Source organism: Streptopelia decaocto (assembly GCF_964273445.1).
Source record: "Streptopelia decaocto genome assembly, chromosome: 3".
NCBI lineage: Eukaryota > Metazoa > Chordata > Aves > Columbiformes > Columbidae > Streptopelia > Streptopelia decaocto.
In genome coordinates, this window is record NC_138656.1 from 19,027,630 (window position 1) to 19,052,105 (window position 24,476).

At 39.8% G+C, this 24,476-nt stretch overlaps 1 protein-coding gene across 2 annotated transcripts in view; it reads left to right on the top strand.

The window, feature by feature from the left end:
* Positions 1-1,159: 1,159 nt before the first annotated feature.
* Positions 1,160-24,476, top strand: part of LIN9 (lin-9 DREAM MuvB core complex component) — a gene marked incomplete at its 5' end in the record, with an annotated part of 39,964 nt that continues 16,647 nt past the window's right edge. The window contains 6 exons of one of the 2 annotated variants that reach the window (XM_082049287.1): positions 1,160-1,238; positions 10,572-10,604; positions 13,016-13,110; positions 16,816-16,920; positions 18,845-18,978; positions 21,941-22,066. In XM_082049287.1, coding sequence (XP_081905413.1) covers positions 1,160-1,238; positions 10,572-10,604; positions 13,016-13,110; positions 16,816-16,920; positions 18,845-18,978; positions 21,941-22,066 — 572 coding nt within the window. The remainder of the gene's footprint in view (positions 1,239-10,571; positions 10,605-13,015; positions 13,111-16,815; positions 16,921-18,844; positions 18,979-21,940; positions 22,067-24,476) is intronic. The other variant, XM_082049288.1, reaches the window with a different exon arrangement.

A 24,476-nucleotide genomic window follows, 5' to 3' on the forward strand; every position in this document is an offset into this window, starting at 1 on the left:
ACTATATTCTGTGTCCCAATATACACGTTTCTGTGTTTTGCAGAATCCTTAGTTTCACTTAGATGCTTTTAAAGACATGCAGACAAACAGGCATAGCTTCCATTTTGCATCATGCTGTTGGCAATATGTTTAAAATGTAACACTGACTTAGCCTTGCTGAAGATATACTGTTAATTTATTTTGAGCTTCAATTTGCATTTTCATGTGTTTAAAAAAAACCCTAAAATTCCTTTTTTTGGTATGAGTAGCAGTAGGTACTATTGTGAAAGCCCCACACCCATAGAGAGTCTGGTCCATAAGCATTGAAGGTGCTTGTAGATTACAGTATCTCCATTTCTTGATGCAGCTTTAAAATTTGCTGTGGTGCAGAGACCTAAATGAGCCATGTAAGGAACCCACCTCTGCTGCTTGCAGAAAGCTTTAAGCCATGAGGGCCGGGGGCTGCATTGGAGGGCAGGCCAAGGCAGGGCAGGTTGTTGGATCTCCCTGGTGGGAACAGGTGAGACCTTGACCTTCAGGCCTTGCTCTTGGATGAGCGTCTCAGTCGTCCCTTCAGGAGGAGTGGCACAGAGCACGAGTTCAGGGCCAGGACTGGTTATGCTGGGGTTTTTATTTTTATCACTTACTCCTCCTGATGCCTCAACTTCGCTGCCGTTTTGCTTGGGCATGGGACAGCTGACAGTGAAAAGCAGAGATGAGGAAAGTTAAGTACATTTTAGAAAAAAAAAAATCATTTAATGAAGATGACATAACAGGGGCATTTTTAAAGACACTAAGCTAGCGGGGCTACTTTAGGGTGACCCTTCGGACCAAGTGTCAGCCGACCGTTCCCCCCTCGCCCCGTCAGCATCCAGGACGGCCGCGGGGGGAGCGCACGGTTTCTGTCACAGGCGCTGTCCCCCTCCCCACCACAAGCGGAGCGGGGCAGAACCAGCCTCCCGCTCTCCTCCACAGCCCTCCGGGAGCAGGGGGGCACCCGCCCGCCGTCCCGCGCCGTCCCGCCCCGTCCCCGCCGCCGGCGGCTCCTCCGGCCGCTGAGCGCCCGTTACCGACCGAGCGCCCGCCCTCCGCCCCGCGCGCGCACGCGCCCGCCCGCCGCGCGAGCCCCGTCCCCGCGCGCCAGCGCCGCCTCGCGCAAGGCCCCGTCTCCTCCCCCAGAATGCACTGCGCCAGGCAGCCTTTGAAAAAGCGGCGCGGCTCGTTCAAGATGGCGGAGCTCGATCAGCTGCCTGACGAGAGTGAGTAGCGACCCGTGCCCCCACCGCCGCCGTCCGCCCGACACCGCCGCCCCCTCGCCCCCGCCTCCTCCCCCCGGCGGGGCACCGGCGCCGCGCCCCGCCGCCAGCCCGCCTCCCTCCCGCTGGCTGTGGGCGCTGTGCGGGGCCGGAGCCCGAGCCTCCTCCCTGGCAACCGGGCCGGCCCGGCCCCCCCCACCCCGCCGCCGTCGCCCCTTCTGGGCGAGGCCCCGGCCTGGGCGGTGGCGCAGGGAGGGCGGCGGGCGAGGAGCTCCCTCCCGAGGGTGCGACCCCCGTTGCCCTCGGGGTGTCGGGGCTGGGCCCCCCGCCCCACCCGGCCGAGGCGGCGGGGCTGGCCCGGCGTCACCTGTCGGGCGGGTGGGGTGCGGGGCGGGAACCGGCCGGGGAGGAGAGGCCGTGAGTGTGCGGGGCACGTCTGACAGCTTGCCCTGCCTGTGGCGTGCGGGCAGTGCGGGGCAGGGAGCGTCCTGCCCCGGGGAAGGGGCGAGTAGCCCGGTGTTCCTGTCCCCGCTGTCGTCCTGGCGGGGAGGGGGGGCTTATGTGTTCATAGCGTGTGTTGTGCGCAGTGTGGGTACCTCTGAAGGACTGGAGGGGCTGGGGCGTGTACATTGCATCTAGGGGGCACTGAAAAATGCAGAGGGAAGAGCTCAAAGACCCTGTATTGTGTGCCAGTAGATGAAAACTACTTGTGTAGGTAGACAGCATGAAAATACAGGCTTGTGTACATACAGACCTGTACATCTACATAGACTTTGTGTGGATGTTGTTTTCAACACATAGGAGGATTAGATAAAAACTTAGATATAGATGAAAAAGATACACGTGTTGCTATATATATGGATTCACGTACAAGGTGCTTGAGTGTTATAGAGGAGGAAATTATTCAATGTAAAAGGTGTTTTACATGCTATCTTGGTATGTCTTCTTACAAACTGTAAATACATGCTATACTAAAACTAGGGCATTTAGTAGTTTCAGTAAACGTGCACACAACAGGGTAGACTTGTAGCTTTGGTGACACTGTTTTGTGCATCACTGTGCAAATTAATGAAGATACCGACTATTTCTATATTGGAAGATTCTCAGAGAGAGGTAACTCAGAATTGAAATCATTCTTCTGACTACTCTGTGTGGGTCTTTGTTACAACTCCACCAATTGTCAGGAGAAAAATGGATTAATATTCCTGCATGGCCAGTGTCGTCATGTTAACTGAACAGATTTGTGAAGGATCATCGTAAATTAAGGGTAGAACTGACACTCTCAGTTTGATACAGCTCAGTCGTGTACAGTGTACTGTGTTAGAGTCTGATTAATACAAGTCATGGACCAACTTAGACAACCATAATTAATAATTAGCAGCATTTTATTGTTTATTGAATCAAATTTACCTCTTCACTAGAATGGATAGTGTTTAAGTTACTGTTCCTTCTTTTGCCATTTTCCATGGGAGGCACAATGTGTTTCAAGAAGTTAACATGAAGTATGAAAAATAATTTTTTTGTCTCTGCCACCTTTATATTGCCTACAGGGGCATCAGGAAGGTTTGACAGGTCTATTGCCTCACCTGTAACAGACACTAGAACAGAGAGTGTGACTCAGTTTCCCTTAGGATTGTGCTGTACGGCAGGCCCTTACCAGCAGTGTCATCGTTATGGTGTCTGCTCGGCAGGTGAAGCAGATGCACAGTGTGTGTATTTGTGAAGGCAACAGGCTTCTGCTGTGCTGACCTTGTCCCTGAGGTTTGTATTTACCTAAGTTTGGTGCAAGTAGGGGATGTTTTGGCTTTCCATCAAATAGGGAGCTTTATGTTTCCTGTAGCGTTGCTGAACTGCTGGAAATGTGAAAGTTTCTAAGGGTGTTTGCCTTGTGCTTCCATTCCTATTCTTTCCAATTTTGGTGAATCAGATGTTTCCAAATTACACTGTAACTATTGCTGTTCATTGCTCTTTCATTTCCAGTCCTATACTTAAAAACAAGATGTAAACTTAGTCCTGACTGATTTAACACTGACCTCATGCAGCTTTCAGCCTGAAACTTAATTTATAAGGTATAACAACAGTAAGCATTCAAAAATTCTTTTTGGAACCTTCCATAGTGGTGTAAAAATGAGTTTCTAAATAAGTTAGAATAGTTCATGATTAAGACTTTCAGATTAATGTATCATTCCTCTGAATTTTCTCCTGTATAGCTTATAGTAAAATAGTAGACCAAAACTGAGTTTTCACATAAAAAAATTATAAGTAAACACAGCGTACTTGATGACAGGAAGAACGAATTTTTGCAGTGAGGTAATAACTATGCAGTTTCACTTTTCCAATTGGAAATCTGATTAAGTGGAATTTGTCCCAGGGTATTATGATAGCATCTACTTGCCCTCTGGCAAGTTGTGTAAAGCAGCTGGGCAGAGAATATTCCTTAACCTAGGAGTGAGAGGAATGTAATGCACGTAGTTGTCTTGTAATATGTGCTTATTTTATCTGCTAAAGTTCCTATCATTCTGTCCTTCTCTGAAGCTGACATTCTGTCCTTTTGAAATGGACAAAAGAGTTCACATTGACAACCTGAAAAATGAAGAAGATGGCAGTGCATGAGTTTACATGCATTTCTTGTAGCTGAGGCCTCTTGTTACTAGTGCTGCTAGGGAAAAGGGATATGGTAACCTGGGAAGGAGCAGAGTGCTGTGAAGAAAGAACAATTCTGTGACAAATACTCTTAACTGAAAAATTGCAGAATATGGAAGGTCTTGAATGCACAAGTACTTCCAATACAAATAATTTGATTTATATTTTGGAGACAAAATTTGTTTCTGCAGACTGTTGGGTTGGTGCCCAATGAGTGACTAATTTCAGTCAAGGTATTCCACCTCCTTATCTCCTGGTAGTTTTGCAGGGGAGGTAAATGGTGGACAGTTTTCCTGCTGCAAACCAGATGCCTGTCTTGTCTCAGAAAAGGAAAACAGTTGATTGTATTGGAGTGTACATAATGCTGCCCTGTCTCTTGCTGCTAGTAATAGCAATTGTATTTGTGGTTTACTTGGTTATAAAGTGCACAGAATAAAGCTGAGGTGGGACTTTGATAAAACACACAACACGTGCAGATGTGACTAGAAGACTGTCCTAGTCCTGATAGAGGCAGAGCTCTGCTGGCAGCAGCACAGGCAAAGCTGCATCTTAGTGCACTCTTTTGCACAAGCGAGTCTGAATGAGAAGCACGGCTCTGTAGAAGTGAGGTGAGATGCCATTTTTTATAGAAGTGAAAGCATGCTTAGCTAACTAAATGATCATCAGCATGGGACCACCGCCAAGACTAAACCTCTGAGCTGCTGTGGAGTGCAGTGTTCTGTGTTATGTGCAGGCAAACACCAAGTGGCAGGTGAATCGCAGAAAGAAGCCAGACTGGTGTCAAGTGTTAACCTTTTACAGTACAAGTACTGAAACAATAGTATATTACCACATATATGTTGGTAGACATTGCTGGATTTAGGGGCTTGTGTTTTAGGATGGGCAGAAGGGAAGAGGGGACAAGGATCTTTCTATATGGCCTTTTATTCCATGGATGGAGGCTGCAGCACAAGGGCAGCACTGCACACAGAAATCATTGCCTTTACCCCCAGCACAACCTTATGCTGTGGTCCACAGGCACCCTGTCCCTGCACAGCTCTGTTCCAGCGCTCCCCTGGGTGGCTGCAGGAGGGATGTGGCACACCTTGCTACTTTGAGCCTAACATTACTGTGCTCTGAGCATTTGAGGCAAAAAAGTCAGCAGAATTATATGAGATTACAGCATTTGTGAGAAGGCTGAAGGTTAGTTTTGTGGCTGCTAAACAGTACCCACAACTAATAATTTTGGGATCCTTTGTGCTGCATACATTTAAAATTGTATGTTACCATGGTATCAGTGCATTGTCCATCATGAGAACACAGTGTTTCAAAAAGAGGGCTTTGGTGTTGTCGTTATCATCTGTACAAGTCCTGTGAAAGTGTGCACATGGCTGAAAACCTGACTTGTAGTTAAATTAAGATTGGGAAACGCACAAATGTCAGTTTCTTAGTGGGTTCATAACATTAGGGAACTACGGATTCATGCTTGAAGCAGAAAGTTATTGTTTGTGTATTTATTTATTTATTTACCTCTTCAATAAGACAAAAGTTTTGGGGGAGCTTAAAAGCTGCCTGAAGCCTCTTTTTCCTCTGATGCATACTCTTTACTTTCTAAGCTTTCCTAGATAAACTATCCTTTTAGTTGCCAATCATTTGAGATGCTTCCTCTGCTGAAACAACTTGTGCGGTGCTTGTGTAGATGAATGATCTCTTGGAGGGTTAATGACTCAATCTATAATAAAGGCTCATATTTTTCCCTTCTACTCCATGATTTTCCTCTGTCACACCATTTTTAGTGCCGGCAATGTAATTTAATTACATTGGCTTCTGAGCTAGTCGTGCAACCAGTGTTGAAATAACTGCTCACCTGTGCAGAATTTAGACAAAATAGTGTAATGATCTGGAGAGAAAAGGTTTTACATTATGTAATTGCTTATCTGGGTCTTGGAATCTTCTCTAATGATTTAGATTTGCCCCTTTATGCCCGCATATTAGTAAAATCAGTATCTATGGAATGTTTAGTTATTTGTAACCTTATTTTCAAAATTGTAATCGGCTGTTACAAATTAATTACAAGAAAAAAAAGTCTGAAAACACTTTCACAAGTGTATTGTGCTTGTTGGTGTTCCTGTTTGAATTTTAAGATCGGCTGTTGAGAAGTTGTATTTAAACTGCTTTACTTCATGTTAGTACTGACAATATACATCTGGGCATCCACAGCTGCCCCTGTTGAACTGCAGTCATATTCCACCTCTTTTGTTCAGTTATGTTATTTTCAGGTGGGGGGAGGAAATCAATGCTTGTTTTTAAACTTACACCTGAATTTAATCTTTGAAAAGGAGAAAAGCTTTTGCACTTTTTCCCCCATGCCTCCAAGCCTATTGCCATATTGGAAATACTTTTTTGGAGGGCAAACTATCAGAGTTCCTTTTGAAGTCTGTTCATACTGCTTTTGCAGAGTGCTTAGAGGACGTTTTTTAGGTTCTTTTCATGGTAATCCTCTGTATGTGGTCCCTTGTGCTGGAGGAGCGGTTCCTGGGCGCAGGGAGGGCGGTGGCTCGGGCAGTTGTCCATCTGCCCGGCCCACGCCCGCAGCCCCAGTCCTTATCATGACACACTTGGCAGACTCAAGATTATTTTAAGGTTGATTTTTTTATTTTTTAATTTAATTCTGTTTTACATGGACTTCCTGAAAAATCACTTCTTGCAAATGTTATAAAACACATAAATACACTTATTCCTGACTCCTAGTTACTAATGAGCTTCCTGTTATCATCCTATTAAATGCATCATAAGCTAGAATACAGTTACTTTTAATGCACATCTGTAATGCATGTATTTTATGTGTTTGTTTATAGGCCAGAAAAGGCCATTATAATTGTCTTACATTCTTCATTGAGCATGCTAGGATAGTTGTATTTGGAATTTCTGTGTATCGATTCCATGCTTCCTTTTTAGCTGTAGTTTTCCCTTTTAAAGTAGATGTAAACTTGGTTTAAAGACTTCGAATGATAGGGAGCCCAACATGCCTTTTCTTAGGATAGTTATGTAAAATCTGTTAAACTTTGCATTCATTGCTAACCTGAACTTATTCAATGTCATTTTCCAACAAATAGATCTAGTTACGCCTTTCCCTGTAAAAGAAGGCTGCAGAGCTATTTACTGTCTGAATTATCTTCCTTTGTAGATAATCGTGATCAGTGCAGATCTTGAGTTCTTTGGGAAGAACAAGATTGGAGTGTCTTGACTTTCTCGTAATAAGGCATGGTTTTGGATCTTCCAGCCTTTCCTAGCTCTGTTCTGAATCCTTTCCTAAGTTTTCAGACTTAGTCAAGTGTGAACACTGTGTTCAAGTAAATAATTTACTAACAACATAGGCAAAGGATACTAGGGCGAGACTAAGCCAATCGTACAGTTTGCACTGGAATAGTATTGCCAGCGTAGGCTACTGAAAGCAGGATTTCCAATTCCTGAGCCACTGCTGTGGTGAGCTGGCTGTATTTCCTCCCTATGCTGAGGTTTGTTTACTCTCGATATTAAGGAAGTCATCTCCATGATCATCTGAACCTAGAGGAGCTGGAAGTACATTTTGGTTGTAATATCCAAAATGATGCATAGGCCTTGGTTCTTCCTTTCCACCCATTTAAGTGTTTGATGTCTGTAGAAATGAAATCTGTGTCATTGTCCTAATAGGTATTTACATTCAACCATGTGTTTATATTCTACTTTAATCTCTGTTTATAATTAAAATGCTGGTTGAAAAGACTGCCTATGATTATATATGTGTTATTCAGAACAGGAGTGTACAAAATTACTGGTATTTAATGTAAGTGTGGAATATCATAAATCTAATAATTATTTTAACTAAAATTTTGGTAGTTTTAATAAACATAATCTATCCTGACTCACTTTGCAATTTTTATAGTTTCTGAAGTGCTTTTATTTGTATTAAATGTTGGTTGTTTTTTTTATTTTGACACATAATTTATTAGAAGATCATCCTAGTTTCTAGTTTTGTGGCTCTGGTAGTACATGCAGTACTGCCAAACTAAATTGAAAAAGTAGGGAGATGTACCATATTCCTTGAAGCTGGGTGGTATTGCAGGTAGCTCCTAAAATCAAAATAGTAGAACTTGAGAAGAAAACCCATGTATTACATTGTTGCCTTTAAGGTAAAATTAAGCTTATGGGCATTTCTGTTGTCATTTTGATATCCTACATGTATTCTAATTCTTTAATTCTTCAAGCTACAGAACAGTTGGTGTTAATAATGTTCTACAACTTATTACATTAATATAATTTAGTTTAACTTTGAACAGGAATTTCTTACTTGGACACTTGTATTCCTAATTAAAGATGCTCTTTTGCGGTTACTTTAGTTGCAGGTTAGGTCAAAACGAATTGGTAGCCTTATTCTAGCATGCATCGGTTGAAGATTAACTATCTGGTGTGGAAAAGTCCTTGGCAACTGATACTGGTTTGGGGTGGTAATTTTACAAAGCTAGAAGGTAGTGCATTAACATTCTGCTGTCCATCACTTCTTGAGCTGTTGTTTCTCATGCCAGTTATCTAATGCCCATCTCTGCTGACCCATTGTCGGTCTCACAGGTGAAGCACATGAGTTTGATGCTTAGCAAAGGATCTCAGGCACTTCAGCTGTGAGATGGGCACCACCCCCCATATAAAGCTTGGCTGCCTCTTGCTGAGTTGTTTCGTTTCCATTGTTGACATTCTTACCCTCGACCAAACTGATTGAACAGGCTTCATATAAGTGAGATGGTCATAAAAAGAGGAAAATGCTTGTATGTTTGGCCTTACATATGAAGTACCTGAGGTCTTCTGGAATAGCTGTCCACTCTGAAAAGCCAACAACTCCATGTGACAATCCTGACGACCCTGCTTCTGCCTTTCCACCCCCAATGACATGAACTTTCCCCATGTTTTTAAACTACTTCTTAATCCCTGCACACATTTCCCACCACCCCTTATGTTAATTTGAGAGTGACACTAGTACTTCACTGTTCTTACTGTTGCTGCTCAGGACTGCATTCTTGGTTGATAGCAGGGTACCCATGTATTTATGCAAGCACAGTATGCAGCATTCAATTATTATTATGAATTTTTTTTTTTTAAAGGCTTTTATCCTGTGATACCTTTTAGCATGCAGCTGAGTTACAAGAGCTGAATTCACTGTGAATCAGATCATCACAGAAGCATGTTCCTGCACCAGTCACTGTTGGGTCTCTGACCCAACAAAGGTGATATGTCAGAAAATAAATGTGCAAGAATGGTATAGCCCAGGTTTGTCACCTTGTTTTTGACAGATAATTCCATATGCATTAGCTGGTATAGATTCAACAGGCTGGGAGATACTGGGGTGGAGGCCCACTAAACCACCAGTGAGTCAAAACTAGTTCCATTTCCTATCTTAAACATTTTTTTTTAGGTTTTTGAAAAGAATAGGAACTTTATTTCCTTTTTCTTTTTTTTAATTGAATTCTTTTTAACATGTGGCATAATAAGATGACAGCAAACAAAATAATATGATGAAAAAATAAGGAACGTAAAGGCTTTTTTGCCATTGCTGCACCTATATTCTCTTCAACAGTCCACCTCAAGCCAGAATGCTCTGTTCCCCTGGAAAGTGGCAATAATTAATTTTTTTGGTTCTGATATTCTCTGGAATGCACCCTCTTAGAGGCGAGGATCTCTGGCACTGTGCAGTTAGTGGGGCCAGGACCTAGATACAGGACAGCCACAAGAAAAGGAATTTCCAGACCTTTGGAGTCAGAAATGTTCTTGGAACGGCAGGTTCCAAAGAGAAGCTGAAGGAGAGAGAGTGGGGAAAGAGAAAGGGAGAAGAGGATGCAATGCAAGGAGTGGTTGCAACACTGGAACATAACTGGAAAGTCGAAGTTGATTTGAAAGAAAAGCATGAAAGTGTGGGGCATTCCTCACTGCTAATGTAGTTGTTTCAGATAGCTCATTCTTAGAGAGACATTTGAAAATTCCAGAGCGTAAAGGTAGCAGTCTGGTCCAGTTTTGTCCTTCCTGGCCCAGAAGCACTGCAGAGGTCCTACAGATGTAGTAGATGGGGAGCAATGAAATTTCAATGGATGTGTTACACAGTTTGAGCAGTTCAATCAAACTAGGGATCCTTATCTGCATTTATAATATCTGAATCTAGTGCCTTTCTGAATAAGGAGGTTCTTCCAGGAGGCAACTAAATGTCTATCTCCTACTTGTGAACCAAGCTTAGAGAGCATAAAATACTGCTTTTGTGGAAATCTTCTGAATTGCAGAATTTTGAATTTATAAAAATAATTTTTAAAAAAGAAGCATTCATTACAGTTTCCTTGCCAGTTGTATAATATATCTGCAACTACATCAAACAAGCAGCTGGGTGGAAGTATGTATTTTGCACATAAAGCTTGTTCAGAATTTGCTGTGTTAAACAAAAGTGCTCAGCATCTGAAGCTGTTTTTAGATGTGAAACTAAAAGAAAAAACAAAACATGAATATGCTTTCAAGGTTTATTGGGTAATAAACATATAATGCCACAGACGGTGCACTGGGTTCACTCATTCAGCTGTGAAATATTTAATATTAAATTACATTTTCTGCCTAAGAACTAATTAAGAATGAGTAGACTCTGCATAGGTTGTATGGTTTGAAATGACTTATGATTTATATGGACTTTTTGATATATTGCAGGTTCTTCAGCAAAAGCACTTGTGAGCTTGAAAGGTAAGAAATTAATGTGTTATTTACTTGTATCCAATCTGACTTTCAGGTATACTTAGTTTCTGGCTTCAAAAAGTTGAAGAAAATAACACTGTAGAAGGTTTTTGTTTGAAATATGATTGGTTTTATTGTGGATATTTGTTAGTTCTGTACACTAATAATCCTTGATGGTTGAAAGTACATATGTTGTGGTGTATTTAGACACTGCACTTCTAGGCAAAATTCCCGAAATGTGTTTTTTCTTCTTAAGTACTGCCTAGGCGTCAGGTTTGATGAGAAGATTGAGGTAATCTTTACTCTCTTGAGGATGAGATAGGAGAAGGATTCTTAGTGAGACCTGTACATGTGACAAAACTGATATTAGAAAGGAATTTTGTAATGTCATGTTTTCTGTCAGCAAGTTGTGGACTCAAAAATACATTTCTTATATCTTTTTCTTTGAAATTTTCTTCATGAACGTTCATACAAATTTCGAATAGGATCATAGTATCATTTTAGTTGGAAAAGACCTTTAAGATCATTGAGTCCAACAGTTAGCCTAACATTGTCAAGTCTACCTCTAAACCATGTCTCCTAAGCACCACATCTATACATCTTTTACACACTTTCCAGGGAGGGTGACTCAACCACTTCCCTGGGCAGCCTATTCCAATGCCTGACAACCCTTTAGATGAAGAAATTTTTCCTGATATCTAATCTGAACCTCCACTAGTGCAACTTCAAGCCATTTCCTCTCGTCCTATTGCATGTTACTTGGGAGAAGAGACCAACACCCTCCATGCTACAGCCTCCGTTCAGGTAGTTGCAGACAGCGATCAGGTCTCCCCTCAGCCTCCTTTTCTCCAGGCTGAAGAGCCCCAGTTCCCTCAGCCGCTCCTCATCAGACTTGTGCTCCAGACCCCTCACCAGCTTTGTTGCCCTTCTCTGAACTCTCTCCAGCACCTCAATGTCTTTCCTGTAGTGAGGGGCCCAAAACTGAACACAGGGTTCAAGGTGGGGCCTCACCAGTACTGAGTACAGGGGCACAACCACTTCTCTAGTCCTGCTGGCCACACTATTCCTGATACAAGCCAGGATGCTGTTGGCCTTTTTGGGCACCTGGGCACACTGCTGGCTCATGTTCAGCTGCTGTCAATCAACACCCCCAGATCCCTCTCTGTCATGGCAGCTTTCCAGCCACTCTTCTCTGAGCCTAACTGCTGCCTGGGGTTGTTGTGACCCAAGTGAAGGACCCGGAACTTGGCCTTGTTGAACCTCATAGAACTGGCCTCAGCCCAACGATTCAGCCAGTATAGATCCCTCTGTATGGCCTTCCTACCCTCCAGAAGACCAACACTCCCACTCAACTTGTGTCTTCTGCAAACTTACTAAGCATGCACTTAATCCCCCCATCCAGGTCATTGATAAAGAGATTAAACAGGACTGTCCCCAATACTGAGCCCTGGGGAACACCACTTGTGACCAGCCACCAACTGTATTTGACTCCATTAAACAACTCTCCGGGCCCAGCTATCCAGCTAGTTCTTGATCCATCACAGAGTGCACCCATCCAGGTGGGATACGATGTCAAAGGCCTTACTGAAGTCTAAGTACACAACATCCACAGCCTTTCCCTTGATCCACTAAGTGGGTCACCTTGTCATAGAAGGAGATCAGGTTGGTCAAGTAGGACTTGCCTTTCATAAACCCATGCTGACTGGGCGTGATTTCCTGGTTGTTCTGTATGTGCCATGTGCTCCATAATCCTCCCCAGCACTGAGGTCAGACTGACAGGCCTGTAATTACCCAGATCCTCCTTCCAGCCATTCTTGTAGATAGGCATCACATTTGCCAACTTCCAGTCAACTGGGACCTCCTCAGTTAGCCAGGACTTCTGATAGATAATACTGACAATCTGGCAAGAATAAAAGTTTCTTTTTATATTATAAGACTTCTGTTACACAAGGAAAGAGACATGTCTGTTGCATATGTTGTAAGATAGGTTTGTTTCAATAAAATTTATTTGTTGGTGTGCACCCACTTAATTGTTTGGAACCAGAAGAAGGCCAGGTCTTGTAGAGCTTTACCGTCTGTAAGTTTCAGTTACAGCCACAGTACAGCTGTCTAGATGTGTGTCAACCTGGCAGTGGAAGTAACTGGTGCCAGCAAAGGAGGTTTTAAGAAATCTGAATGTTGTCAGGAGTAAAAAATGTTTTGTTCATGTTTCTCCTTGTACTGAAAATCTGTTTCATTTTTTTAAAATTACCGTTCAGAACAATTTAAAAATATTTAGATCTAAAATCCATTTGTAGTTGAATCCAAATATGTTGAGAGTAACAAAAATGTATTAGTAGTTGATGATAACTACTATGCAAAAACTAGTATATATTAAACATACATGTATGTATATTAGTGACATTATTTTTTCGCAACAGAGGGAAGTTTATCCAGTTCGTGGAATGAAAAGTATAATTCTTTGCAGAAAACACCCATTTGGAAAAGCAAGAATGCTGGTTCTGCAGTGGAAATGGTAAGAAGCAATAAAAATACAACTTCAGGTTTGGTAAAATACCATAAAGTGAATCAAATTTAAGGATCAAAAAATTTGGCTGAAATTTGTAGTTTCATATTTCTGAATGTTAAACTATGTCCTTCACAAGCAGTCTACACAGTTTGCATATGAGATGAAAACATATTTTATAAATGAACAATCAGACAAAGTAAATTGCTGACCTTGTTCAAGATAGCTCATAATAGTTTTCTGTCTTTTCTTGTAAAGCAAGCGCGGTGTGAAATGTTTGTACTGTATCTACCACCTTGAACTTAGGAATTGCCATTTCTGATCAACCATTTGTTTTATCTTGTGAAATATCTCACTTCTCATTATGGGTGAGAACTGATGCAAAAAAAAAAAGGAAGGGAAAATGTCATAATGCACTTCCATCATTGTGTCTGTGGGGGTACAGATTTTAATAAAAATAAGGGAATGTCAGTGAAATGTCATGTATTATTCTGAGATTCTCATAGGAGAACTTATGCTAAGGAGCAGCCTTGGGGTGGGGGAATGAAAGGTAATGAGCCTGCAGCCTCCAATGGCATGTGTCTAGTGTTTTGGTTGACCATTTCCTTCACTCTTTTTGAAATACACCATTGTTGTTTCTTTCCCCCTTGTATCGCATTTGAGCTTTTGACTATTGTCAACCTCCTCTACTTTACTGAATTATGTGAGTTTGGTTTCATTTTGCCACTGTTTCAATTGCTAGGCAGATCTTTCTTGCATACTTGGGTGATGTTGCCTTCTTCTACAGTAATTGTGAACAACTTGCCAACTATCACCTGTTTTTGATTCAAATTATTTTTTGTGAACTGTTTGTTTATTGTAAAGGAAACATGTTTGAAAACTATTGCACTTGCCTGCTCTGCACATAATCAAAATATCTGAGCAGCATCCAGTAGTGCATTAAGCAATGTGACTAACATCTGTCATGTACCTTATCCTGTGATCTCCCTGTAGAGAGAAACTTACACAGCGAAGGTATTTATTTTGGTAGGATTCACACAGGTATATATACATACCTGTTGCTATGTGTTTATGCTACAGAACATAAGGTCTACAAAACGCAGTTCCAGACAATGACCAGAGCTTTGCGCTGGCCCTTAGTTCCTGCAGGAGTTCATGTCACAGTGTTCAGCTCTTCTGCTGAACGCTAATCTTCCCACAGAAACAAGCCTTACTGGTAGCTTAGATCGCATATGTTGAAGAACCAAGTCACTGGCCTTAACGTTTGTATGAAAACTTTGTCAGTCTTTAGGTATGCTGGCTGTAGGTATTAAAAGTAAGGAGTCAAACTTTGAATGTAGCTGAGTATTCTGTAGAAAGCTGGGAGAAAGATCAGAGGATACTCTGGTGTGTTAGCAATGGCCCATGTTGCTGGGATGTTATGTAGCGTTCTGTACTAGAGGTCTCTGAACGCTGGAATTTTTGCAGATATGTTGTACTGTTGGTTGAAAAATCTTTCCAAAAGTGCCTGTCTGACTTAGCTAATGTGGATGATGCCTCTCTGCGGTGCTTGTTGTTTTATTCTTGTGTGAGGCACCGGCAGTCCAGACTGATGAAGCACCCTCATCGTTTTGGATGGTTCCTTGGAATACAATTTGGCAGCTTCTGTTGAGGGTTGTAAAACAGTTCTCTTGATGTAGAGCATAGCCTTAGCATAAGATTGAAGGAACTCTTAAGTTTGGTCTAGATTGCTTTAGCATTTGTGTTTCGATTTTGGCATGTGCTTTTCATCTGGTATAGTGTCAGAAAATCAAGAACTGTATAGATATTTGGTAGAAGAATGTTGTTCTGGAACCAGCATCTCAAATGTCAAGACTGAAATGTAGTTGCAAGTATTCAACAGGAACCTAGCTCTTCATCCTGTGGGCAGAATGCTGTAATTAAAAAGTCCTGGAGTTCTGCAGTGTAAGAGGTTTTCGTTGTTGGAACAGAGTTGTGAATTTGGTTTCTTGCTCAAAAGTCAGAATAGTTCTGCACTTTCTTTTTAGGATGATGATCTGTCAAGGATGGCAGAGATGGTATAAAGGAACATAAAGACATTGTAATTGAAATTTAAGATTGTTCTTAAAGTTTAGTGATTTGGAAGATGTGAAGAAGAGAACTCAGTATATCTGGGTGAAGAGAGATAAATAACATCTATAACAATATTGATAAAATAATTACTATGTTAATATGATGTGGGCACTTAACATATAGTTCAGTGTGTGTCTCTTTCCCGGTTTGTAGCATCTACAAGGAATGGGTGTTTTCTTCTGTGTGCCAAATGTGCTGGGGTGTCTGGCACATACAGGGCACTACTGTTACTTAAATACTCTTGTGTAGTCACATTTATAAAATATATATAATTTAGAGTAAAAAAGGCACGTTTCCCTGGGAAAGCTCTGGCTGTTCTCATGGCATGGGACAGAGATATGTTTTTTGCTACCACTAGTTAATTTAATAGAGATTATCTCTTTTCAAACAGATACTTCTGTCAGTCACAAACTTATTAAATGTCTTTATTAAGTGTAAATACTTATTAGTGAAGTTTTATTTCACTTTATTGATTTATTTTGTTTCTGACTCCTTTTAAGACCTTATCTTTGTTATCAGTATTCTTCACATTGTGGGTGTTACAGATTTCATACCCATATCAATTCATAGCACTTTTACCATCTGTACTGAAAGAAGTGAAATCTGCATTTGTTCTGCCTTTGTCACCTTTGTAAATAGTTTAAAGTACAGGAAACACTATAGGGTGCAGCCTTGGGGTTCTGCAACAGAGACACATTTCAGTTGTGGCTGGTTCCTGTGCTGGGCCACAAAGTCTTTATGGAAGGAAAAGCTACTTGCCCTCAGCACCAACAGTCAGTCACAGGTTACTCTTTTGTCCTCATTAAAAGTGCAAGTTTTTTGTCATAGACTGAAATGTTGAGAAATAACTAAATGGAAATATTTTTTCATGATACATATTTGCAATGTGGTTTCTTGTTTTCAGAAAGCCTTCTAATTCTCTTTGAGCTATAACTTCTTAGCACACAAGTAAATTTCAGTTAGCATAAATTCTAAATTCTTCCCTTTTCTGATATTTTCACATAACTTTTTCAAGCTTTAGTTTCTTCAGACTTCAGCTTCTTAGCATTTTGCAGTGTAGGCATTTTCAAGGAGTTAAAAAAACAACCAGCAAATCCACAACACTTCATTAGACTCATAAGAAATCCTTGCAAAAAAATTGCATCCACCTGACGTTTTTACTGAGAACATACCAAAACAAATAGGCTGTTTGAATTAACTTTTTTTTGGACTCAAAACTCAGAACAAACTTTCTAACAGATGTGCTTATAACCAAAGCAAGGACTATTTTAAGCTTAGATACACAAGTGTTTAGACACCTAACTCCTCTGGCAACAAGTGGCAGTTACATTCTAAATACTTCCGTGGAACTGGGCCAGCAGTATAGTAATGGGTTATAGTTAGCATTGGAAAGCCTGGAATTTTAAATCCCTTCCTTTCTTTTCTCAGCCCTTAGGTCTGTAACTGCTAGGAGGCACTATTTATTGTATACTATGTGCCTTAAAACCAACAGGTGGCAACAGAAAAGGCATTCCATTTCTCTCACTGTGAATTCTGTGCATGAACAGTGAAATCAGATTTTTTTTTTTTCTTGTAATTCATTCTTAATTTTGATACATGCAGCCCTTCAGAAATTCAAAACGGAGTCGACTCTTCTGTGAAGATGATGACAGACAAATAAACACAAGGTCACCCAAAAGAAATCAGAAGGTTGCGATGGTTGCACAGGTACCTACATGTATGCAGATATTTTTACCAAAAAGAGGAACAAGCCTTTCTGTGTTAGCTGAAAATTAGAATACATTTGCTTTTCAAGTTGCATTATCAGTTTATGCATATTCTTGTGAGGAAAGCTGTTGCTAGGAGTAAGCCACAATTCAAAATAGATTTATATTTTTCTTCCTTACAACTGGGTCCTCAGTTTTTCTATGGGAGTACCCATTCTTTTTGATCCTGGATATAAGCATACAGACCTAGAAAGGATTCCAGACTAGCTGCCCATCTTGCCCCTGCAAACAGTTGTATCCTGTAGTCTGCATGAATTTATTCAACTTCAGTTAAAAACTGACTAGGTTTCTTGCACTGACTACATCATTTAGAAGGCTGCTACAGAACTTAATGTATTCCAACAGTTAGGAATTTGCTCTAGATATGCAGCCTAAATGTATTCATGGACATCTATACTGTCTTGATCCTGTAATGATAATGTCTTCCTGTTCAAACAACTTTTTTTTTTCTGTTCCTGTGCTTGACTGTCTACTCCTTGATATAGCATGAAAGAGCAGCTGTAATTTCTCATAGCCTTTATTTGCTATGTTAGACAGGGCAACATCTCTTAGTCTCAAAGAACTGGCTCTTTAGTACCTTTTGTCATCCGAATCGCTTCTCTGTACCATCACCCTGTGAGCCTGAATTTGCCACTCTGAAGAAGTACTATTTGAATCCTGGTCTGTCTTGCTTTCTGAACTGTACTGTGTAGTGTTGAATGGGGAAGACATAGCAGTTGCCATTTTCCTGGGTCTGTTTTGTCAGAGATGAGGACCACGACATTTCTCTCTATTCGTTACCATGATTTCATAAGAGTAGAAAGGCCTGGATTATTAATGTTGTAAGTCCAGTTGGTTTGTACTTAAATGCCTGAATCAGGAGGTCCAGCTACTGCTAGCGAAATATTTGTGGGGGACTGCAGCTGCCACAGCTCACAGATCTTGCTGGACTGTGTTTCCTGGAGTTCCAGTGGGGAAGAAGTGAACTTGTAACTGGAAGGTAGTGGTAGTGCACAGGAGGAGCCAGGAAGGTGCCTGCCTTATGCTTTATCCTGTTATTGCTGCTGCTAAGGATCAAAATATGTTTGAGCGTTTGGGGAAGGATAACAACTGATTATGGCACAGGGACCAAGTTAACTAATATTTTCAAAAATCTGTTCTTTTGCAAGCAAGTTTTTCTTTCAGTCAGTTAAGAAAGCCATCCCTGCAACAAAATTATTGAATTATTTTTCCGTGGTCTTTTTAGACACAGGTCTCTGTATTATGCATGCAACCTAAGACAACATATTTTCTGCAGTTTATAAAATAGCTTTCAAATATAGTTAAAACTTGATTGCTTATGTCCATGCCTAGTTAATCTTGCAGTTTTCTAAAAAGCAGACACTCTGCTCAAAGCTCTGGCTGTGTTACATTCCTGTGCTAGCTTCATCCTTGGTTTAACAAGTTAGCAAGAGTAGAAGCACTAGTGCAAGTGAGGCAGTTGGTGTCACTGGCATCTGAGCCACAACATCACGTATGCTCACCTGAGACGTTGCTCAGGGGTGCCTCAAACTTTTGAAGTCTGTGTGTACTTCAGTGCCTTGCTATTGTTACCTATAATGTAGTTTTAGTGTTGAAAAACATTTCTGTTAGAAGACCTTTGTATAAAGATCATTTGTTGTATCAATCCTGCTAAAATTTGCTATCTGTTATGTTTGATTGCATTGCTGATAAAACGCAATAAGGATTATTATAGGTGTCCAACAAAAGATTGTCATGAAACAGTATGTGCAATTAAAAAGTAACAATTATTAATGTGCAAACTTTTATCAAGAAAATATATTTTAATTATTTGACCATTGAAGAATGTTAGACTGTTTAACTGTTTCCTCTGTTTTACTACATAGAAGTTTAATACAACAATGCCAACACCAGACAAGAAAGTATCACAGAAGATTGGTTTACGGCTTCGTAACCTGCTCAAACTTCCCAAAGCTCACAAGTGGTGCATATACGAGTGGTTCTATTCAAATATAGATAAGTATGTTTGTTTTATATAATTATCTCTTATTAGTATAGAAACAAGTAGTTTTCTGAAATTGAGCTGCAAATTGCCATATATTGGTCAGATACTCCAAAGGTTATTCTTAAATTATTAGTTATTGTAAATTATTTCATTGGTTTGTTACTTGTGTTTTTCTGTTTTATGAGTAACCTACTTGGGTAGTTTTCCATGGAAATCCTTCCTTCATGGAAATAATTTTCTTTTTAACACTTCTGCCTCTACCAGATACGAGACTTTATTCATAATGTTTTTAGCATGTTAAGCATGAAGTTATCAGAACACTTAGACGTTTTTTAACCCTTCGATCAGTGTTACACAGGGAGGCGGGGAAGGGGACTCCTTCATCATAAAGTGCTGCTTGCCTAGAAGGTGTAAATGTTGATTTTTGGGTATTTCTTCCCCATCACTCTGTTCTTATTGTGATCACTAACAGAGCTCCGGGTTGTGGATATTTAGCTGTTGTCTAGATATCAGAGTACTTTTTGAGCCTCCTAGACTGTTCCTGCAATTTGTGCCTCAGTGTCTTTGGCACTTGTTTTCTTAACACCACTAGCAAGGTTGTGTGAATTCTTTAAAAGAACTATTTTAATTTAGTCTCTAATAATGAAAAACTAGAAATTCTGAAAAGTAAAAATCAGTATTGATGAATGGAATCTTAAAATCTACACTGACTAATATATGAAACACTAGTATTTAATATTCTGAAGAATGGCTTCACAGTTAACAACGTTCTTTTCCAGAATTTATTCATAACAGAATAATTACTGGTTTTCCTTCCTATTTTAATCACGATTGCTGTGGCTGTTTTTCTTAAGTGAGACGGCAGTCATAGCAACAGAAAAACATTTCAGGATATGTTCATCACAAGTAGAAAAACGACATGTCCATTTTCAATAGTTTTAAATTCGTCATCTGTCGCATTTAATTCCTTTGAAAGTAGTCTTTACATGCCTTCCCCCTCTTATTTGGAGAGAAAAAAACCCCAAACAAAACACCACACCAAACAAAAACCCTACTTATTCCTAGTAGTAACTTTAATACGTGACATTTATAATTTTGATTTTTACAACAGTCAAAGAGCTTTTAGTTTATTCTCAAAAAATTGTCTGTGGAACTTTAAGTCTATCAGGAGACTAGAGTTTGAGTTTAGCGGGTAATTCTGAAAACCTCTTTGATAGTTATCCATGTATACTTGTAAGACTAGAAAGATATAACCATATTAAGATATTATAACATTGTTTGCTGAGAAACTACATATCTTTGGAAGAAAAACTTTAATGTATGTTGTTTTGAGTGATATGATCTAGACTCAATGAGAAGCTTAAAGTTTAAAGCATAGACTCAACTGTCAACTGGCAAAATATGGCTTTCTGTACATATCTCAAAATATTTTAATTGAATTATCTCATTTGAAATTGAAATCATCAATTTAAATGCCATGTCTACCATAAGTGTTTGAAATGTTTTAATCTCTACAATTGTCATCTATGGTTATTAGATTATTGAAGCTGTTTCAGTTGGATTCTTGCTATGCTGCTGCAGAGAACTGTTTTCTGTAAAATCCCATTGACTTCTGACATGCAGAGACTTCTGAAGAGCTACTTACTACTAGAGTGATCATAGACCCTCAGAACCAGATGCAGCTGTAGTTTGCTTACACCATTTCCAAGAGCTTTCAGTCTGGTGGATGCTGTAGATTTACGCTTTGCCTGCTTAGGGACACGTCATAGTAAAAACAGTCAAATACAGATTCTGTTTCTCAAAAAAAACCCAAAACCCACAGTTGCTCTTTACACAGATATCTTACATTAGCAACAATAAAACTGGATAATACAAAACTCTCCTATACACTTCCTTGTCTGTTTCCTGAGCCTCATTGATCCCCCTTTGTGGTTTCCTTTTCACTTCATGCCACAGCTGCAGATCCTTCTGCTGCAAAAATATTCTCTTCCATTCTTGCCTGAGTCTCCTTATCTCCATGCACCTCTCCTCTCTCCCACCACCTCATGCTCACTTGAAAGCGGTGTTGCTTCCAAGATCCTCTTTGTTCCATGCTTGGGGATATTCCCCTCAAAAACCCAGTGCCCTGCAGAGAGTGGAGAAAAGTGGCTTCATCTAGGATGCAGTTATTCTTTTGTTCTCACCAGGTGAGATCTATTTCAGTTGCACTTAGTCTTTAATGATTAACCTGCCATTAGATGGTCATATCCATTGCTGCTCCCTTGTCTCTTCAGCCCAAGAAGGATATGGTACTACAAAGAAAAGGCACTCCTAAAACATAGAGATACAGACAGGTCATAGCATCAAAGAGAAATTCATAAGTTGTGTAGGTAGGTTCTCTGAACTGTCATTTCTATTATACTGATCCTCTGCTTCACCATGAAGTCATGGTATGCCATAATAAAAGTCTCACCTGTATAGCTGTAGAGAATGACAAGTTGGCTCAATTTCCTGTATTTTGGAAGCCTCTGTTGAGAATCTAGGTTATAATTGAATAAATTTATGAAAAAGGCACTGTCTTTCTCAGTATCACATTGTCCCTTCCTTTATTCTCAGTACCTCCCTGTATCTTAATGGTTTTCTTCAGTGTGTTGCAATATCTTCATGACACTGCACTGGCTTTGCTGAAGTTTCATTTGGTGCCTTTATATACATCATAAAGCAGGATTAAATCATATGTAGTAACAAAAAAGAGGAACATTTTTAAACATCAGTGATACTGAGGCTTAAATAGAACAATATTCCTGGAAGTGTTCTGTCTTTGTTTTCAGTTGAATTTATTTCAAGTTGAATTTGTCCTTTGAATAAGAGTGTCTTGTTTATATGACTAATTTATACTTTTCATTTTCAATGTATTTCTTATGATGGATGTTTTTTTGAATCTCGTGATAAAAGTTTACTGAGTGTAGTTAATGGAGAACCAACTATGTTTCAACAGACCACTATTTGAAGGCGATAATGACTTCTGTATATGCCTGAAAGAATCCTTTCCAACTTTGAAAACCAGAAAATTGACAAGAGTAGAATGGGGGAAAATCAGACGATTAATGGGAAAACCACGGAGGTAATTTTCTTTCTTTTTTTTTTTTTTTTTTTTTTTTCCAACTAATAACTGCGTGTATAACTACTGGAATTGTTGCTTCTAAAATAATTTTGCATGCAGGTAGTAAAGCAAAATAATAACTGAGAGTAGAAAAACGTTTTATTGTAAAGGTGTTCCCTGAGCATGCACCCCACTACCCGCACACCCTGTTCCATATATATATATATACACACACTAAAGCAGTGAATCCATTTGATAGATCATTGTAATAAGTCAGATTACATTTTGTCCGATGGAGGCTGTTTCATCTTCTTTACCTGTAAACAACTTCACATAACTAAAAATTGCTAGTCCAAAGGCAGCAGAGCCTCCTTAAAATAGTTCCTTTAATAAATGGGTTCATATCATAGCTTTTAGTTCTTCTACCATTAGGCTTTCTGCAAAGAGGAAATCTGTACATTTGAAGGTTAAATCATCATTTATTCATTTGACTTTTGCCAAAAGTGCATACCACTGTAAAAGATCAGATGCCTCATTCAGCCGTATGTTGGACCTCTGATATTTTTTTCTGATGGGATGAGTGGTGTTGTTTTTTGTTTTTTTAATTAAGCTACTATATAGGTAGTTTTTTAAAAAGAGAGATTTATGCTGAAGGATCCACAGCTCTAAATGGGCAGGAAGTTGTTTTATCTGAATTCTGAAGTACAAGTATTTGACTGGATATAGAGCCTGGTTTGTTAACCAGAAGTTTATGGTATCTTACTTTTTATCAACCTAAAATAAGCATTCCTATTTGCTTTTCATTTCTTTAATAATAATAATTTTAAAAATTGTACTTTTTCTAGATCTTCAGAGTGGTCCTTGGGCTCAGTTCTAAAATATTATTAATTATTCTAAATCATTTGAATGTTTTTTGAAGGTAATTCTCATCTACCTCTAGAGTAAAGCTTTTCGACATTACTATTCTGTTAGAAATTTCTGCTGTCTGTCCTCATCATATGCAAGTAAGCCAAATACCGTGTCAATACAGATATTCTCCCCATGAGGGAGGAGAAAAAAATAAGAGATTTTGCATCCACAGTGTTTATGGCAGAGGATAAAATTGTCTCTGTGTGAGAGCTGTGCACGTGGTTATCATCTTTTTTTGTTTGTTTGTTTTAAATATATTGTAATATTTTCTTATGTTTGCTGCTACTTTAAACGTCCTATCACACCATAAACAGTGTGGTTGATTGGCACAACAGTATCCTTCATGGGAACCTGCAAAGCTTGTAAGATTCCAGTAGACTGTGAGGAAAGATATGCTCCAAGGAAAGGAAGAGGTAATAGTTAGTCTTGTGTACTCTGCATAAACTTCATTGGGGTTGTGAAATAGTGATTGATACGAATTAAGCTCAGATTTGCTTATCCTGCCACTGTATGATTCCTCTGCTAGTTCAAATTCTCATGCCCAAGGTAGAAAGCAAAAATGTTCAACCTCTTTAAAAAACTCTATAGAAAAATAATGAGGTTGCAATGTGACCTGTACTATAGTTTTCATCTTCATTTTTTCACAGAGATGGCCTGGAGATGGGATAATCTTTATTAAATATATTTGGGGGGCATGGGGTTGGAGATTTCCTGGAACAGAAACCAGAAATATATTGCAAATACTTTCTACCTTCATGACCTACAGCATTGGGAACAAAGACTTCTTAAGGACATCTGAGCTAGTAGTAACAGAGTAGTTGCTGTCGTAGGGACCTCCAAGGTCAGTAGTTAGTATATTAGCATCTGAATTTGTATTTGTAAGAGTACGAGTCAAAGAACATCAGTGTCTGATGTTCTGATGCAAGGCCCTGGACATGATCAGGACTAATATTAAAGTTTATATTGCCTTTTTTTTTTTTTTTTTCTTGTCTTGATGCAATTAGTCACACTCTTCTCCTCAATTAAATTAAAAAGCTCTGACCTGCATTTTGCTACTTCATATTCACAGCACACGGCAAGCATTATTTCACACTTGTTCCTCCTCAGTAGCAAATATGAAGCAAATAGCATCTTTAAATGAGAATATCCAAATTAGTTTTGCATAAGTCTCCCAGACACTGTCTGTCTCTCTCTGCCATATCCCTTTCCAGATGTTTTGATTTCCTAATGAGGATCATTAGGCAATACACCACTCCAGGTAAATATATTCTGCTGTGCAGTGGTAGACTGAGTGGGACATGCACCTACAGTCGCTCAATCTACAGTACAGTGTCTAGACTAGGAATGGTAATAAAAGGCAACTGACGTGTGCACATAAAGAGATGTGAAACTGCTGATCAGCATGAAACAAAGTGGCTTCAGCACCCTGGCAGCCTAATTCTTAATGATCTTCTCATACACTAATTCTTAATTATCTTCTCATGCACATTGTAAGAAAGAGAAATTTTACAGAATGGCGAAA